The following is a 19,638-nucleotide window of genomic DNA, read 5'->3' as shown; positions in this document are numbered from 1 at the left end:
GCCAGGCGGCCAATGTTCAGTTTAGCTCTTCCACACCCCTCCTCTTCGCAGATCCTTGCAATCCCTTTGTTTTTTAAGTCTTGTGACCTGGCTTGAGCTGTTCCTTTTGCTGCCTGTCCTTACACTTAAACGTGTGAACATCCCCCACGCGGTGACCTCCTGCTACCCAGACCCTGTAGAATTGCCGTGCACAGCCATTCCCACTCATGTGAGTCCAGATTTCTCTCTGGCACTTGATTTCCCCTCCGCCTCCTTCCCAGAATCCTCCTCCTTCTCTGTGGAATGCAGACTGCTCATGCCAAAAGGAAGCTGATTGAGTGATGCTTGTTTTTACCTTTCCCCTTCCACTCTCTTGGTTCTGAAGCTCTGATCCTCTTGCGCTTTGGACTGTTAAACTCCTTTTTTTTTTGGCCTGATCAGCACCTTGGAGGTTGGGCTAGAGGTTAGTTTACATGTCTCTGTGGAATGCAGACTGCTCATGCCAAAAGGAAGCTGATTGATTGATGCTTGTTTTTACCTTTCCCCTTCCACTCTCTTGGTTCTGAAGCTCTGATTCTCTTGCGCTTTGGACTGTTAAACTCCTTTTTATTTTGCCTGATCAGCACCTTGGAGGTTGGGCTAGAGGTTAGTTTACATGGCCTAAAATAAATTGGTTTCTAAGATAAGGTAGTTCCCGCCCTTCTCAGCTCTCACACTCCTTAAATATGTCTGTTCTTGATCATTTTCTCTGGTGTGCCCTGATTCTCTGCCTTACTTTGTTTGCATTTTGTTGTTCTTTGCTGAGATTATTTCTAGGTTTTTGCTGAGTCTCCATAAGTCTGTTTCTTATTAAATAAACAACTGTGATAAGTCATGCAGAAATCCTAACAGAAGAGGCATGCACAGTTTCCTAACCCTCTGAATGCCTCACTTTCTCCTGAGGTTGCAAGGTCAGTGGCGAACAGAGTTAATAGCACAGCATCATTGCTGTTTGAAGTCTTTACTGCTGATTCTGTGGAGAAACCTGTATTCTAATCCTTTGGGGGTTTTCCCAGACTCATAGTTCCTGCCTTACGAGTTGACGAGGGACCGTGGGTCCTTGGTACTTGGATGTGCATCCTACCCTCTTGTTCTTAAATCTCCCTGAAGTTGTGATGAGGATACTTCATCTCCCATCAGAACTAAACAGTGATACTGAAAACTGTCTCAAGGTCGTTGGTCACCGTGCTCACCCTGTGGCTTCCTCATGGCGCAGACATGTCTCCAGTGTGCTTTCCCTATTGGCCGAGTCTCATTCTGACAAATAGAATTTGACAGAAGCTTAATGTGGGGCTTCATGGCCTTTAGAAAGGTTCCCTGTCTGATCTCCTGTTGACTGTTATGGGGGTAATTTTTTTCTGGCTTAAAACAGGGTAGGTAAGGATGCCTTTATGCCTTACCCTAAAGCACTATATCTGGTTAAGAAAATTTAATTTTTGTCAACCTGACACAAACTTAGATGTGCCTGGGAAGAGGGACCCTCAGTCAGGGAATCTCCTCCATCACACTGGCCTGTGGCCATGTCTGTGAGGCTTCTTCTTAGTTGCTGTTGGAGGCCGGCACTGTAGGTGGTGCTGTCCCCGTGGACCTGGGCTGGGTAAGGGGAGTAGCTGAGCAGGCCAGCAAGCAGCGTTCCTCCATGGTCTCTGCTTCAGCCCCTCTTTGCTTTCCCTGGATGATGGACTACACCCTGTGAGCCGCAGGAATCCTTTCCTTCCCCAGATTGAGTTTGGTCATGGTGTTTATCACACCAGTAGAAAATCAAACTTGGACACCAGGGCACCATCTGGCAAGTCAGAGCTGCTTGCCAGCTCACTGCCTTAACCAGAGCATGGATTCCTCCGCTCCCTTTGGGACACGTTCTCTCTGCTCTTTTATCCTGACTCAGTTTATTGGGATTCTTGAAATCTGAAATCTGTGTTACTGGCCTCAAAAGAAACAGAGTGCATCGACCCCTTGTCCTGTTTCATGCCTTTAAAATAATGCCTGGTCAGGGTTAATCAGTTCAGGTTCTTTCTACCTCTTCATAAAAGATACATCTTTGTTTTTAAAATGTTACATTGCTGTGTTCCTTGGCCCATGTAAACCTTTTATTTTTTAAACGAGTCTCTCACAGGAGGCTAGAGAGAAACTTTTTCATACTAAGATAGATACTAGAAGTGACTGGTCACCCACAGGTTGAATTCATTTCTGTTGATCACAAAAGGAGACTTTCCAGCCTAAAGGAAAAGCGATCAACGTAATGAACAGTTGGTGGGATGTAATTCCAGGCTGTGACTTGACTCAAGGAAGATTTAAGCCAAATCCCATCAGAAATATCCCCAAAAGCCCATTATGCAAAAAACACCAGTGGGGCAAACCCCGATTTCCATTTATTCTGATTTAAAAAAAAAAATCACACATTGACTGTGTGAGGAGCAGAAGGGAGAGGCCAATCCGAGGCCTGGAAGGCTCTGCTGGTCAGCTAGGCTTTCCAGGCTGGTGGGGCCGACAGTGTGGCAGCACATTTGGATTTAGGTTCTTGGAAACACTTTAGCGTTCAGATGAACTACATGTCATGATATGTGCAAAATAAGGTTGCCAGGTTAGTGTAAAGACATTATAATGGGAGCTGGAGAGATGGCTCAGGGTTGCAGAGAACCTGAGGTCAGTTCCCAGCATCTATATGCAACAGCTCACGACCACCTGCTCTAGGGGGATCCATTGCCTCTGGCCTCCATGGACAGCCACACACGTGCACATACAGAAACATGTAAACATAATTAAAAATAATAAAAATCTAGAAAACAGATCTCTTGGGGCTGGAGAGATAACTCAGCAGTTAGGAGTACTGACGCCTTTTGCGTCATACAGCTAGGTATGACTCCAGTTCCAGGGGCACCAACATTGCATGCCTATGGTGCACTTACATGCATGCAGGCAGTGAACACATATGCACAAATTAAAAATAAGTGAAGAAAGTCTTGAAAACATTGTAACATTGCTGTACACTAAAGAAAGGCACATTTGTCAGGAAGTGCAGCCAAAATGTGACCAAAGCATGTTCCTGTCACTGTCATCAAAATGCCTGACAGCAACAGCCCGTGGAGGCAGCTGTTCTCAGTCCTTGCTCACCCAGGCCCGTGTACTAGAGCAGAACTTCATGGTGGCGGGACTGTGTGTGGGAAGACAGCTGTTCCCATCCTGGCGGGAAGGAAGCAGGGGGCTCACAGGAAGTAGCCAGTGGTAATGTGTTCCCAAGGCCCCAACCCCAGTGAGCCTATTCCTTCCAGTTTAAGTCCCACTTCCTCCAAATTGCCACAGCCTCCCCCAAAGAGCTCCACCTGCTGGGGGAGGCATTGGAAACACAAAGCCTGATGGGAACCTTCTAGACTCAAACTATAGCACCAAACTTTATTACTTCTACTTCTCTCCCCTTTCTCTGTCCATTCTTCCTTTCCTTCCTCCTCTTCCTCTTCCCCCCTCCCTTCCTCTCTGCCTTCTTCCCCTCCCCCCCAGTCCTCCCAAGACTCTCAGTGGCATCTGAGGTAACAGAGCTTGTCGTGGGATGACTGTGGAGTCACATACCTTCACCACCACAGGAAGGAAGTTTGAGCTGATTGCAGAGTCAAAAACACTAAAATTAGCACCTGGGTGAGGTGCGCTGGCTGTAATCTGGCCTTCCTTTGTGTGATTAGCTAGTACCCCTCAAAGGCTTTTTTTTGAGACTTGATACATATTGACCACCCCCCAACCAAGAAAAATCTAAGCTTAAGGCTACAACCTTGCTTATACAGTTGACTATCCCTAATCTGGAAATTTAAGCCTGAAATGCTTTGAAATCCAGAGCTCCTTGAGTGCTGACCTGAAGCCAGCATGGGAACCACAGGGCCTCTTGTGAGGGCCACAGTCTAAGACAGGTGTGCTAGGCACAGCGAGTGTATGAGACAAGTGAACTTGGCCTTTGCCCTGGGCCCTGGGCTGCAGTCGCCTCTTTTCTGCAAAGTCTGAAGAGAAAATGGGAAGTTTCATAGTCCCAAGTGTTTCAGGTAAAGGAAACTGGATTTTATTCTCTAAAAAGCCATTATACTGCCTAACAACCATGTAATTACTGTCGTTGGCAACAAATTTCAGAGCAAGTCAGAGCTATGGCCCTCTACCTATCAACACTGACCGCTCCCAACTGCCTAGCCCCCTACTGATGTCCCTGTTGGTGAGAGACAGAGAAGGGGGGCGGAATGGAGAGAGGTCACTCTCCAAGCCAGTAGAGTGAACTCTCTGTGCAGCTCTCTTCTTTATGGACTTAATGCTGGTTGGATCGTTTTGGTTATGTGTGTAAAACATACCAAGGCCTTGTGCAGCTCTCTTCTTTATGGACTTAATGCTGGTTGGATCGTTTTGGTTATTATGACCTGTCAGGTCAGAATGTGGCATCTTTTCCTATAAACAGTGAGTGCACAGTGGGTTCAGTCTAGCAGGGTGCTGCCTGTCTCTCTCTGACAGAGAATGAACAACTGAATTTGAGGTAGGGAGTGACTTTTCACTCAGCAGTACTCAATCACAGAGACGGTAGGGTAGCTGTCCATTGTCACTGAAAGACTGATTGACAGCCTAATGTGTCAAGAGCACGCAACTGTCCATCCTGTAATGAATACAGTGTCTGAACGAAGTGTTTTCTGGGGTTTTCTGTGGAAAGGAGCCAAGTGGAAGGAGCTGTAGGCCTGAGGAGAAAGGAGGGTTGGGAAAGCCTGAGGCCTCCAGGGATGGCAGTGCTTGTGAGGATGGAAGCCACAGGGCAGAGATGAGAGCCTAGAGATGACCTTAAAACAAAGCCTCAGGGGCTGGAGAGATGACTCAGCAGTTAAGAGCACTGGCTGCTCTTGCAGAGGACCCAGGTTTGATTCCCAACACCCACATGGCCACTAACAACTGCCTATAACTCCAGTTCCAGGGGAATCTCATGCCCTCTTTGACCTCCGTGGGCATTGCACAACACGGGTGCACTTCCATACATGCAGGCAATACACTCATACACATAAAATTTAAAAACAAAACAAAGCAAAGCTTCACTTAGCTTTAGGAAGGCATCTCAGCTCTTTAAAATGTTTACTTTTATTGAAAATATGCTTTTAGCTGGTGTTCTTTTTTTTTGAGACAGGCTGTCCCCATAGCCCCAGCTGGCTGGAGCCTGCTATGGAGACCATACTGGCCTCCATCTCAGAGATCACCTGCCTCTGCCTCCTGAGTGCTGGGATTAAAGGTGTGCGCCACCACACCCAGCTATAGCTGGTGTTCTTAAAACAACAACAACAAAACATTGGCTTATCTCGTCTTGATGAATTTACAGATGGAAATCACAGGAACTGCTCTGTGGACGCGTTCAGCTGCAGGAAACGGCCAGTTCCCTGTCCTCTTAGGTGGTGCGTACAGTAGCTCCCGCTCGCTCGTTCTGGTTATCCTCAGAGTTGCGTTTTACTGTGAGGGTGGCTGCCGTCCAGGCTCCTCTCTTCCTTAGGAGAGGACACATCTGAGAGACAGGAACAGATGAGTGCAGGGATCTGAAAGGCACCTCTGACAGGCCTGACACTAGGATCAAATCAGTGAAGTCAGAGTTATTTTGGGAAGGGCAGGGCAGATGGTCACCTTGGAAATGCGGAGCCCTCTTCTGTAGCTCTGCCCTGCACTTCGATTCCCTACAAGAAAGCTGTCAGTCTGTTCAGTGGCAGTGAATATGCACCGCTTGGCCAACGCTGCCTGTTAAAACCAAGCAAGGCATGAGAACTTGAGAGACATTCAAAAGTCATGAATGCTGTTTTTACAGTAAGTATTTCAAAACCACCGTGCCTAAACTAGGAGTGTTCTTAGAGTAGTTGTGAGGAGGGGAACTGATACATGTGTTCCCAGGCCTCTTTCCGATGCATCTGACTGATGTTCATTTTGTGTTTATTAATGTGGTTAATACTTGGAAGTTTTTGTCACGTATTTTCAGAAAGATTCTGAATGAAACACTCATCCTTTGTGGCTTGTCACCGACGAGCTTAAACTGTAAACTGTAACAGACACTGTACCTCAGGAATTGCGGAATGAATGAGGCCCAGTCTGAGTAAGAGTGCACATCCTGTGTACTTCTGCACAGAGGAGGCGCTTAAACTGTAAACTGTAACAGACACTGTACCTCAGGAATTGCGGAATGAGTGAGGCCCAGTCTGAGTAAGAGCGCACATCCTGTGTACTTCTGCACAGAGGAGGTGGGAATGGGACAGGAGGGGAGTGCGATGCCACCAGCCATGGGAGGGAGTGGCCTGCCTGCAGGTGCTACGTTCCTTCTTCTCGTTCGCGGAGTGCGATGCCACCAGCCATGGGAGGGAGTGGCCTGCCTGCAGGTGCTACTTTCCTTCTTCTTCGTTATTAAGCTTAACTGTTAAGGACCACTTCCCACAGAGAGCACGGTCTCCATCTAGGAGACAGTTTGATTGTTAGGTGTTGGTGACAGCATGTACACACGGCTGTGTTCATTGGTAAGTTACTTTCTGGCCACTAGGTGGTGCTCATTCACTTTCAAAAGCTGTGCTTGCCGCTGTGTTTTTGTTCTCTAGATGGACAGAGGTGGACAATCATATTGTTCCTGAACTGAATCAGAGAGTCCCTGTTCCTCTAAAGATGCAGGTGTATAATATGAATTGTAATGTGGTTATTCAACCTATAAAGTAACAGGTCTAAAAGTGAACATTTAGAGAGAGAGAGAGAGAGAGAGAGAGAGAGAGATTTATTTATATTCTGCAGAATCAATTTCCCATTTGTGTTGGGCCAATACAGAGATTATTATGACATTCTGGTGGTTTGATCAGTTTTGTCATTGATTTAAGAATCCTTTGGGTAAGCTAATGAGATGCTGACCCTGGGTCATCCCGGAGCCTGGATTGTATAGCAAGTGCTGTAAATGTATGACACACGCGCGTGTTCTGAGGGATCCTGGGTTCTCCCCACCCCACTGGCAGTGGGTCCTCAGTACAGGCCAAAGTTAGTGCAAGCAGCAACAGGAACTTGACACTTGACTGCCATTTTGAATGTGGATAGCACTCTGTATAACTGTGAGCTGGAAGGGTTAATTCCTGCAGATCTGGAGATGCCATAGGCTCTCCCAGTTTGTGTGGCTGGGCATCCCTCGTGCCTGCTTTTATGACCCTGGACTCACAATATGTGACAGATTTTGAGCAATCTGAAGCCATTTCAAGTGTCAGGGGAGGACTTAAAAGACAAGATGAGGAGGAGGCTGCAGGGATGACTCAGCAGTTAAGAGTACTGGCTGCTCTTGTAGAGGACCCAGTTTTGATTCCCAGCACTCACATGGCAGCTATCAAACCATCCGTAACTCCAGTTCCAGGGGAGTTGACACCCTCTTCTGAACTCCGTGGGCATTACACAACACGGGTGCACTTACATACATGCAGGGAATACCTCATATACATAAAGTAAAAATAATATATAAAATAGTTTTTAAACAAGACAAGGAGAAGAGCCTGAGGTAGGAACAGCTGCTCACCGAGGGGATAGTGTGGGTACAGTGGGGTTGGAGTGATGGGATTACTCAGTGAGGTGCAGCTGAGGATGCCTCCCCAAGGGCCAGCCCATCCTGGCACTGCATTCAGAAGTTGCCTGGGTGTGGCCAACTGTGACTTCTCACCCTGGTCCTCAGTATTTAGAACTCAGTATTTAGGTTTCTCCTCCCTTCACTTCCCTGTACTCTCCCTGTCTTGACCCCCTGGTGAGGGTGGGTGCTTATCCTGGAGAACTGGTACTTTAGAAGAATAAAAGGATTCTGGCAGAAGGCACAGAAGTTGTGGCGGTTCCAAGGAAACGTTCAGTGACCCATCTCTGTCCTGCGCTGGACATAAAGGACTGGGGCATCAGGAAACTAGGGATGCTCAGTGGTGGGATGATCATGACAAATGATCCTTTGATTTATCGCAAGTGTGGATGGGCATAGAACTCTCCATGGTTACCAGGAGTGGGATTGAACATGAAACTGTTTACTGTTACCACTAGTGCAGACAGACACGGAACTCTCCACTGTTTCACTAGTGCAGACGGACACTGAACTCTCCATTGAGAGCTGGTCTTGGTCTGTGCCGAGCTGCTGAATAAGTATTAGGACACTCAGATTGCTGACAGTTTGGGAACCCAGTAAAGGAGAAATTGAGACACACCCCCTAGGAAGAGACTTCTGATGAAGATGGAGTCTCCCTCCGCTGGAAAATTCCTGCTTTTCCAGCTGTTCCCCCTTCCCTCCACCCAGAACTCGCTTCTCAGTGAGCCCAAAGCCCCCGTCCCTTGTGCCTGGTGTCAGTCCTTTCATCCTGTGCACCTGTCACCTTTCCATAGTATTTATGTTTTAATGTGAGATAATTTATTTGAAATAGCTTTGCCTCCTTGCACAACATTCGATATCTGTATGTGTTTGGGGGGTGTTGTCTCCACGGATGCGCTCTCCCATCCCTGGACCACTGCCTGGTGCAGCAGAGATGATCAGACATACCTGCTGAGTGCCTGAGTGCTTTTCTATTTTGAATTCAGTTAAATAAACAAAGCTTAGTAGATATTAGTCACTCAAAATGAACTCTGGAAAAATATCCAATACTCCCAAATGAACTTTGTTTTTCTATTAATCTTGGCCTGTGTGGACGTTTTGTATAATAAATCATCATAGTTTAAATTGGGGGATCCAGATGTGGCGGACATTGGATTATATGGATTATAGTGATCAGATCTCTGAGTGGTTTTCAGGGTCAAGCTACTAAGGCATTTCTGCCTCATTTCTTCTGTAGAAACCTTCGAGCTGGATTTGGATTAAATAAATTACTATATTTAAACCTTTACAATAAGGCCAGTATTGTAGCAGGAAATCAATTAATAAATCAAATTTATAGATGCTTTATAACATGCAATTATTTATTTTAAACAGTTAATTATTTACAAGTATACAATTTAGTTATTTGCAAAAATTAAAGTTAATTGGTTTATCCATATTTCAGAAGAAGAAACACAGATAAACGCAAGTTTGGTAACTTTTCCTCTGCTTGTTTTTATTACAGTGATAACACACATACACAGCAACAAATGCTAGGTTTATTATTGATTCTCTTTGTACATTGGGTCTTGAGTTTTGAAACAGAGTGTGGGGTGCTTTGAGAGTTTCACCAAGTCTTTGTTTCTGATTGCTTGCAGACCCCCACATCAAGGTTTCTGGAAAGAAGGAAGACGTGAAAGAAGCCAAAGAAATGATCATGTCTGTCCTAGACACAAAAGTAAGTGACTGTGGAAATGATCATGTCTGTCCTAGACACAAAAGTAAGTGACTGTGGAGGGGTCTGGGCTACAGAGCCTGGCCCTGCAGGGCCTCTTCCTGCGGTTACAGGAGAACCCTATGGAGAAGGGAGAACCAGGAGGAAGAGACTGTGGGGTTTGAAGAGGTGTGCTTGCCTCTGCAATGGGGGTAAAGTGAATGGGCTCTCTCATGCCAAGTTTTACGCGCGCATGTGTGTGTGTATGCATCTGCACATATGTGTTTGTGTATGTGTACCATTTTCAGAAATGTATGTTGGTCCTGGTTAGTATAGGGTAGCAACAAAGATTGTAGAAATAAGCATATTTGGTTTTCTGAAGCCATAGGGTGCTGCAGCATCTTCTCTCTGTGTCTCTCTGTCTCTATGTCTCTCTGCCCCCCCCTTTTGTGGTGTGTGTGTGTGTGTGTGTGATGGCCTGGAGTCAGATCTTGTTCCTGGCCAGCTTCATTCTCTCCCAGCTCAAGCATCTATAAAGAGCAATAGGAAATCTGACTACCTGAAAACGTGCACTGGTGTATGAGCACAGACTCTTTAAATACCCCGAAGTGGTCATTCCCTTCCAGCCACTTTGCTGAGCACTGCACATCTCCAGAGACCAGTGTGTTTTATGCTCATAGGTAGGTGGTCAGCACAGAGATGTTAAGCAATTAAATCTCAGAGATGGTGGATGGGGAGGTGGTTCAAGCCCAGGCTCTGGTTCTTTTTTGTTTTTTTTTTTAAATTAAAATAAAAATTTTATATGTATGCGTGTATTGCCTGCATGTAGGTAAGTGCACCTGTGTCGTGCAATGCCCATGGAGGTCAGAGAGGCTGTCAGATCCCCTGGGACTGGAGTTACGGACAGTTGTTAGCTGCCATGTGGGTGCTGGGATTCGAACCCGGGTCTTCTGTAAGAAAAACTAGTGTTCTTTGTTGAGCCATCTCTCCAGCTCCCAGGCTGTGGTTCTCAAACACCTGTTTACTACTCTCCGTTCCTTGGAATGATTTCTGTTTTTCTGTGCTTTGTTGTTTTTCTTCTTTTAATTCTAAGAATTATTTACCTTATAAATTTTTAGGATCGTTCTGTCCCCAAAGGAGATGCTTTCCGGTATTTCAGGGGTTAAACTGAAAGAATTAAGTTTAAAAATCAAAATATTTTGCACACAATTAACAATTTTAAGATTTCAGAAGTTTTTAAACTGCTGACTTTTTTTGGGGGGGGCGTCTTTTTTTGAGACAGGGTCTCCCTGTAACCCCAGCTGTCCTGGATTCACTATGGAGACCAGGCTGGCCTTGAACTCACAGAGATCCGCCTGCCTCTGCCTCCTGAGTGCTGGGATTAAAGGCGTGTGCTACCACGCCCGGCAAACTGCTGATATTTTAAAAAATATTTATGTGTGTGAGTGTATTGCAAGTGCACCCTTGTCATACACTGCCCTTGGAGGTCAGGAGAAAGTGTCGGATCCCCTTGAAATGGAGTCCCGGATGGTTGTTAGCCATCTTGTGGGTGCTGGGTATCGAAACTGGGTCTTCTACAAGAGCAGTCAGTGCTCTTAACTGCTGAGCCATCTCTCCAGTCCCCAACTACTGATATTTTAACATCTTGACTTTTATGAATAAGCATTATAGAATGCTCAGTAATGGCCTTGAACATGAGAAAAGATTTTACAACCACCCTGATTCTACATGAAATTCCTCAGATTTAAATACCTGGATTCAAGCTTGGCCATCAGCTACCTCTCCCCCAGGTCTTGGGCACTCCCTTTGCTTTTCTGTAACTGATCTGCTTTGTGTACTCCACGCAAGGCCTTTGGCTCCAGAGGTCTGTGCCTTGTGAACCCCTTCCCACGCTTCCTCCCACAGTGAGAATAGCAGACCTGTTTGTAAAGCTGGACAGGCAGCATTTAGCAGTCACTGTAAGAGGTTGACAGCAGCTCTTTGGATGCCTCTATAGTCATGGTCTGGGGATGTATTTCAAGTCTTGAGTTTTCCATCATCAGAGTCCTACAATCCTCTGACGTGTAACTCTTTAGTCTTGCACTCAAATTTTTGCCTTTTTTTTTTTTATTTAAAATAAATGTTTCATGACTAATGTCTTCAAAAGAATAAAATATAAATACTTTATTTGTAATTGCAGTCAAATGTGTTTAAAAAGCATTTTCTAAAAGTCTGTCTTGGTTAATTAACCGTGTATCTGTCTCTTCCAACAAATTTGTCATAAAGTGAGATTTTTTTAATGAAGGAGCGTAGAGGGCTGGAGCGGTGGCTCGCAGTGTAGAGCACCGGATGCTCCTGCAGAGGACCTGGGTTCACTTCCCAGCACCCACCTGGCAGCTCACAATCATCTGTAACTCCATTTCCAAGGGAATCCAACGCCCTCTTCTGACCTCTGCAGGCATTGCAGGACATGGGTGCACTTACACACATGCAGGCCATACACTCATACATATAAAACTAAAAAAACAAAAAACAACAACAAAAAAACCACCCAGAAACTGAACATGTTAGAGTATGATTATCCTACCGAGAAGTCTCTAGGGCTTCCCACCTAATGGTTTTGTGTCAATACTAAAATGCATTAAGGGCCAAGTGTTTGTGAGCTGTTCCTTTCTTTTTCATGCACCGAAAAGTAACTGTATTTCCACATAGAGCAACCGGGTGACCTTGAAGATGGATGTTTCTCACACGGAGCACTCGCACGTCATCGGCAAAGGCGGTAACAATATCAGGAAGGTGATGGAAGAGACAGGCTGCCACATCCACTTTCCGGATTCCAACAGGAATAACCAGGCAGAAAAAAGCAACCAGGTAATGTCTCTCTACAGCCTGAGTGCCAGTATACAAAACCTGCTGAGATGAGGGTCAGAAGTAATGCTTACAGATGGCTTACAGAGCCTGGCTGTGTGCCCCCAGCAGGGAGGCCGAGGGGCTGTGCGGTTCTGAGGATGAGTCATAGGTAGGGTCTAGGCTCCTCTCTTGACCTCTAAATGGTTCGTTGAGTGTGGTAAAGAATGGGATGGTCTCAAAGTCCCTCAGAACCTAGAGAGCCTGTCAGGCAGCAAAGGGCCTGCAGGTTTGCCTCACCCAGAAGCCTTGCCCAGCTCACTGTCCAGGAGGTAGTCCTCCAGGCCCCTCCAGGTGATCTCTGCACTCCCACAGGAGTGCCTACTTCCTCACAGTGATAGTTACGAGCGCTCTGGTTCACATGTTTCCTCTGGTTCTTTTTTGTCCACATGCAAGCACTTTCCGTGAAGAATAGATGGTACTGTTTGTGTTACTTACGAGTGTCCTCTCTGGGCCAGTCACACGATGACGTCAGTCATGAGGATGACTCAGACTATCTTTTTCTATAGGAACGAATGGTGATTTGACCTTGGGTTCTGTGTGGAAGGGCCTAGGTGGAAAGCCATGATAAAAGTCAAAGGCTTTGTTCAAAGTATCTCGGCTGCTGTGGCATGGCCATTGGCTCTGAGAGCAGTGTTCGGAAACTCCTTTTTCCCACCTGAGATTATTTGCCAGATGGTGAGGAAGAAGTCCAATGTTTAGGGACCCAATCCATCCATAGTCCATATCATGTATGCTGATATGTGTCTGACATGGAAGAGTTTCGTGTCACAGGGAGAAAATTCTCTGAACAAAAGAAAAAGCAGCCTGGCTGTCTGGGGTCTCCTGGGTAACTCTCAGGGACAGTGGAGATCAGTGACCAGGCATCACCAGAGGGAGGGTCTTGTTAAAATCAAATTCTGGTTAAGCTGGTTTGGGTTGGACTAGGGTTTATTTTTCAAGCACCCCAGTGCCCTGGCCTTTACCCACCCAGATCACATGCTGAACAGCATGGATGATACCTAGTGTTCTAGTTTGCTTTCAATTGCTGTGACAAAACACTCAGACTAATACTGACGTGGGGAGGAAAGGGTTTATCTGGCTTACTTCTCCCAGGTCACAGTTCATCACAGAAGGAGCCCAAGGTAGGAACTCAGGGCAGGAACCTGGAGGCAGGAGCTGGAGCACAGGCCATGGAGGAAAGCCGCTTACTGACTTGGTCCCCTGGCCTTTTTTACATAATACAAAACAACCTGCCCAGGGGTGGCACCACCCACGGTGGGCTGGGCCCTCCCACATCACTCAACAATCAAGAAAATGCCCCATAGACATGGCCACAGTTCAGTCCAATGGAGGCAGTTCCCCAGTTGAGGCTCCTCCTACCCAGGTGTGTCAGGTTGACAACTCAAGTTATGTAGTACACCTAGTAAAGCAGGTGTGGGCAGGACTAGAATAAGCCTGTGCTCTCTTATGTTGCAGGTATCTATAGCAGGACAACCAGCAGGAGTAGAGTCTGCCCGAGTGAGGATTCGGGTAACTATGACCTACTTTGATATTGGAAATACATGCCTGCAGAACTTACATAATGAGCTGTTGAAATACCGTAACTTAGTCATATTTTCTGTATGTGGGAAGGACCACCTTCATGACTGCCCTGGTTTCTGTTATCTAGTCTGAGTTTTACTGTAGGTATTTTACTCAGCATTTTAAAAAAATTTTATTATTTTTATTTTATGTGTATGAGTAAATTGCCTGTATATATGTAACAACTCATGTTGTGCAATACCCACGGAGGTCAGAAGATGGTGTCAAATTCCCTTGGAACTGGAAATACGGGTGGTTGTTTGTTAGCTGCCATGTGTGTTCTGGGAATCAAACCCGGGTCCTCTGCAAGAGCAGCCAGTGCTCTTAACCGCTGAGCCATCTCTCTAGCCCCCTTTACTCAGCATTTTTAAACAGCAAGATTCTAGGCTATTTATAAATGCTTCTCCATTAAGAACTTTCTAGAAGTGTTCTGGATTTCATCTGACTCAATTTTCAATGACTTCTAAATGATCAGATGTAGACTTGAAGGAAAAGTGCCACAGGCAGAAGTCTCCTTCCGTTAGAAAAACATTGTCTAGTGTACTTAAGCTTGGGCATAAAGACAGTTTGTGTCCTAAATCCATGTTCAGGATGAGCAGATGTGCAACCCCACCTCTGAGAGGCTGCGGTTTCACAGTCTGATTTGGGTTCTTCTAGGAGCTGCTTCCCTTGGTGCTGATGTTTGAGTTACCAATTGCTGGAATCCTGCAGCCAGTCCCCGACCCCAACTCCCCTTCCATTCAGCACATCTCACAGACGTACGGTGTCTCCGTGTCCTTCAAGCAGCGCTCACGGATGTACGGGGCGACTGTCATCGTACGAGGTTCCCAGAATAATACGAGTGCTGTGAAGGTAAACAGCTTGGAAAGTTCCCGGAGTTGTGAAAGCACAGATTTGAAGTTTTGTTTTCTTTTTTCAGTTATTTCTTGAGAGTGCCCCTTCAAATTGATGATCCTCCTGAGGCCCGAGTTCTAGGATTATTGACACATGCCACCATACCCAGTACAAATTTTATATTTATGGATATTAGACTAATCGGTTTCCAGAATTTTCCTCTGTGCTACCTTTGGGTTCATAGCGTGTGCGAACAGTTACATTTGATGGGATTGTGTCCTTCCTGCCCTTCTCTGCCAGGAAGGAACGGCCATGCTGTTGGAACACTTGGCAGGCAGCCTGGCGTCTGCCATCCCCGTGAGCACGCAACTGGACATTGCAGCCCAGCATCACCTCTTCATGATGGGCCGAAATGGGAGCAACGTGAAACACATCATGCAGAGGACTGGGGCGCAGATCCACTTTCCTGATCCCAGCAATCCACAGAAGAAATCCACCGTCTACCTCCAGGGCACCATAGAGTCCGTCTGCCTTGCAAGGCAATATCTCATGGTAAGGTTGGAAGGAAGTAGTAGCCTTCAGATTCTTGAACTTCTTGGGGTACAGTGTGGTTTTGTGCTGACTCTACTAATCTGATATGTATGAAAGCACTCTGGACCCCAAGTGGTTTCCTGGAAAAACAAAATAAATTAGGAGAATAAGGTTCATTGTGCCTCCGCAAGCTTAATTTCATCGTGTAGGGAAGCAATTTTCTTCTAGTATTTTTCTCAATTAGACTAAGTACAAAAGAGGTTATAATGAAGCAATTGACGGTTTCGTATGGATAGAAGGTGACTATGTTCTGACATGGAGTGCTAGTGTGTAGTTTGTACTGTACAAAAAGAGTCTGCTTAAGCAGAAAAGTAAACATGTTTAAGTTTCATCATCAGAGACTTAGCTCTTATGACTAAGGAGAGATGGCTCGGTTAGTACAGTGGTTTCCACACAGGCACGAGGACCTGACCTCGGAACCCCAGTACCCACATAAAAAGCCAGGTGTGGAGACACGTGCCTGTGATCATAGGGCTGGAGAGACACAGACAAGTGTATCCCTGGGGCTCACTGTCAGATGGTCTAGCCTAATTGACTAGCTCCAGGTTCAATGAGAGACCCTGTCTTAAAGAATAGGGTGGAGGGTCCCACCTCTAGATGAGCTATAGGTCATCATTGGATGCTGAGGGAGGAAGAGTTAGTTTTTCTCCAGTGACAAGCTCCCTGATAAGCTATCTAATTTCAGGTGGGTGGCCCCAAACACATGTACACATGAGCACCATTAAAGGGACTCAGTGTATTTATATGTACACACATATATATGTATGCATGGATATTTACAAATATATGTATGTATGTGTAGCAATAATGGAAGAGAGGACAAACTGAGAAAGATGAGGGAGTGTGGGAGGAGTCAGGGGAACAGGAGGTTTGGAAATGATGCATCTACAATGTTCACGTATGAAACTCTCAAAAAATAAAAAATTAAGATGGAGAATGAATGACAAAGGAAGAAAGCCAATGTCAACTTCTAACCCCACACGTGCACGTACAAACATATCCGCACATAGACTCACACATACTTGCACCAAGACCCACACATGCACCAAGACCCACAACTCTTAGTGATCCAAAATATTTGCATATTTTATAAACTTATGTATAGCAAAAGTACCGTTGAACTAATGAATTTGAATGTCATTAAGGATGAACATCAGTGACTTAACTCGAAGGTGCTCTAAGTTATAGTATTTCTCTCCTTTCTCTGTTTATTTAAAACCGTAGTATGGGGGTTGGTGTGTCGTAACAGCAGATAGCTCTATTGCTAGATTTGCAGACTCTTATTGAAACACAATACATTCTCCTGCTTAGTGACATTTGAATCTATAAGCATCAGACGTGATCTTTGCTAATACTTATAGAATTCAGTTTTGAAGAACTGTCAGAAAATCTAAACCATTGATTCCATTCCTCTGACAGATAAAACGTCTTGTGGTCATTAAGGGCAGGCAATATGAGTTCTAAAAATTCACTTTTTCTGAATGTTGTCTCTCTCACTGTTTGTTTTTGATTGTTAATGTATTACCAGTGGGCAACGTATTCACATAAAGAGCAGTTACGGTTACTCTTCATATTTTCTTATTTTTCATGTTCTTTGGAGATTATGAAAACTCAACTGGTGTTTAAGGATGTCTGGCCTAGCTTGGCTTGCCCTGGCCTCGTCTGCTCTGGCCTGGTCTGGCCCACCAATTTTGCATGTTTTTGAAGTTAAAAGCTCAAAATGTTTGAAAAAGTTCACAGGTTCACTTTCCTACGTTGACCATACCTGCCCAAATATAGATTCATTTTGAGAAATATTACTGTGCAATATGGTAAAGAGAGAGAAATGAAAAGGTTGTACCTACATTTTAACCACATTTTTATATAGTACTACCCATAGGAAAAAATCACTTTTATTTGTAAGTGAAATGCACATGGTATTCTCTTTTAATCTCAGAATGTCCATCATTATCTTGTCCTGATGCACATGCATCAAATGCAGCAACTAGGGGCTTATGCTGAGTAGCATCCTGTGCATCAGGAAGAAAAGTTACATGATTCCTGTCTGTAATAGATTAAGGACCAGGCAGAAATGAGCAGAGAAGAAAATTAAACCTAAACTCTGCAGTGCTAAGGAATCAGACGTGGTTAACAGCTCCGTCCAGGAACGAAGCGCTTACAGCTTGAGCTGCCGCAGAGGGTTGGATAAGAAGCCTCTGAGCTACCACAGCCTGCACGGACTCCACTTCAAGTACACCGAGAGGGTGGCCCTGGCATGGAGGAAGAGGCAGACCCAGGACATGCAGAACCGGTGGGCCAGGCCAGGCCAGACGTCCTTAAACATCATTTGGGTTTTCATTTGGTGGACAGGAAGGGCTCCTCTGTAGGTCATTGAGCCGTAGCTAGAGACCATGAAGAGGCCCTGCCTGCCATCCTGACAGAGCTGAAGTCCAGCTGTTCAGGGCTTTTCCAGAATGGATTCGTAAAAGGTTCAGAGCTGAACCAAGAAATTGACAGTATACGGTTTTGCTCACCCAAACACAGCTTCCTGCCCCTCAGCCTCACCCCGCAGCAGCCTTCCTTGCTGTGGAAGGAAGAATTTACTTTGTAGACGTGTCACTGTCCAGTGTTAAAATGGTCGACTCCTGAGTGACTGTGCTCTTTTCTAGGGTTGTCTTCCCCTTGTGCTGATGTTTGATATGAAGGAAGAAATTGAAGTTGACCCGCAGTTCATCGCTCAGTTGATGGAGCAGCTTGATGTTTTCATCAGTATTAAACCAAAGCCAAAACAGCCAAGCAAGGTTGGTTCGGAGTCTGTGCCCAGAAAAGTGTCTGTGGTCCACACCTGTCCTGTGTTTGCATTTGCATGAAATTAATATTCTAACTTAGACACTTGCACATGTTTAGTTTTATTGGTCCAAATTCATAGCAGTGTTCGTACCACCCAGCTTCCTTTATATACGTATTACTTTGGGAAGCTCGTTTCCGGTAACCACTGTTTTTCCTATAAATACACGAGAAAGAAATGGGTATTTTTAAATTTGCAATCATTAGAAAAATTATGTGTCTGTGTGTAGCTGCGTGAGTTAATGTCACATGTGGTGAATGCCACCTGGGGGGGTGGAGGCCAGAAGAGGGTGGTAGGTCTCTGGTACCTGGAGTTACAGGTGATTGTGAGTCACCCAGTCTGGGTGCTGGGAACTGAACTCAGGTCCTCTGGAAGAGTAGCAAGTGCCCTTAACTGCTGAGCCATCTGTCCACCCCCAGTTAATTTGCAGTCTTAACAAGAGATTAAACCACTCAGTCAGTAAATAGGCTAATGAATGAATAGTTTTCAAAAGATGATGTACAGATGTCACATATAAAATGTTGAGCCTCACTAGTTGTAGTTTTAATGCTAGGTGTGGTGGCTCACACTTTTAATCCCAGTACTAGGGAGGCACAGGCCAGCTGATCTCTGTGAATTGTAGGACAGCCAGGGCTACATAGGAAGGCCCTGTCTCAAAAAACCAAAAAATCCCATACACTGAGATCCAGTTTTACTTTAGTCAGTATGGCAGTTAATAAAATGGCAAATAAGAGCAAAACTGAGTATGTAGACCGAAGGAAACCCTTACCCAGGACAGGTAGGGATGGAAATAAGTCAGGAAACTATGGAAATCAGTTTGGAGCTTCCAACTGAAAAAAAAACAAAAAACACCCTCCTCCTACCCGGCCCCCAAACCAGGCCCCTACCATCCGGCCCAGCTGTCCCACTCCTGGGTGTTTGGCTGAAAGACTTTTAAGCGACAGTCTGCTACCTTCAGCCTTTTCTTAACCAGAGAGTGCCTAAGATTACTTACGTGTCACATGTATACCCGTATTATTTGTGTGGACATATTCTAATCAGTTCATAAAACATTTTCAGAACTTACTATATGCCAGCTACTGTGCTAGCCCAGCCATTTAAACAGCAATTGCTCTTTTCTTTTTCAAACAATGAAACTTTTAGGTAATGAAAATGCTCAACTTTCTGAGATCCTTCCTTCTAAGCTGATGTAGAATTCTAGTAATTTACATGTACAGTAAACGTGCAGTGGGATAAATCTGATGTCAAGTGCCCGTGAAAACACAAGGAGAGACTGTGTCCCTAGGCTACCGTGTGACGGTTGCCACAGCTGTGCAGAGCAGCCTGACCACAGTGCCCCTTCTCTGCGCAGGCTGAGGGTACGGAGCCAGCAGGGCAGTGGAGTCAAGCTCCGGTTACACATGGCAGGTACATGCCCACGTGCAAAGAGGTATCCGGCAGGAGGCACACCAGATTCACAATTGGGTGCCTTTTGGGTAGGAAAAGGGAAAGTTGGGTTGAAATAATTAAGGACATATTTGATTTCTTCAAGAAAACAAGGCTTTGTTCCAGATGCTAAGTACAGAGGTGCTGTATCAATTCCTTTTTTATGTACAGAGGTGCTGTATCAATTCCTTTTTTACGTTAAGTACAGAGGTGCTGTATCAATTCCTTTTTTAT

At 45.4% G+C, this 19,638-nt stretch overlaps 1 protein-coding gene across 6 annotated transcripts in view; it reads left to right on the top strand.

The window, feature by feature from the left end:
• The window catches only part of Bicc1 (BicC family RNA binding protein 1), a 280,380-nt gene that overhangs the window by 230,346 nt on the left and 30,396 nt on the right, over positions 1–19,638 (top strand). For all 6 annotated transcript variants that reach the window (XM_017797134.2, XM_029561567.1, XM_029561566.1 and 3 more), the window contains 6 exons: positions 9,223–9,302; positions 11,970–12,128; positions 13,623–13,676; positions 14,385–14,579; positions 14,862–15,113; positions 17,801–17,932. In XM_017797134.2, the coding sequence (XP_017652623.1) occupies positions 9,223–9,302; positions 11,970–12,128; positions 13,623–13,676; positions 14,385–14,579; positions 14,862–15,113; positions 17,801–17,932 (872 nt within the window). The remainder of the gene's footprint in view (positions 1–9,222; positions 9,303–11,969; positions 12,129–13,622; positions 13,677–14,384; positions 14,580–14,861; positions 15,114–17,800; positions 17,933–19,638) is intronic.

This window comes from Nannospalax galili, unplaced genomic scaffold (genome assembly GCF_000622305.1).
Source record: "Nannospalax galili isolate Female #2095 unplaced genomic scaffold, S.galili_v1.0 scaffold1454, whole genome shotgun sequence".
In the NCBI taxonomy this organism is placed as follows: domain Eukaryota; kingdom Metazoa; phylum Chordata; class Mammalia; order Rodentia; family Spalacidae; genus Nannospalax; species Nannospalax galili.
This window is presented reverse-complemented; position numbering and strand designations above follow the sequence as displayed.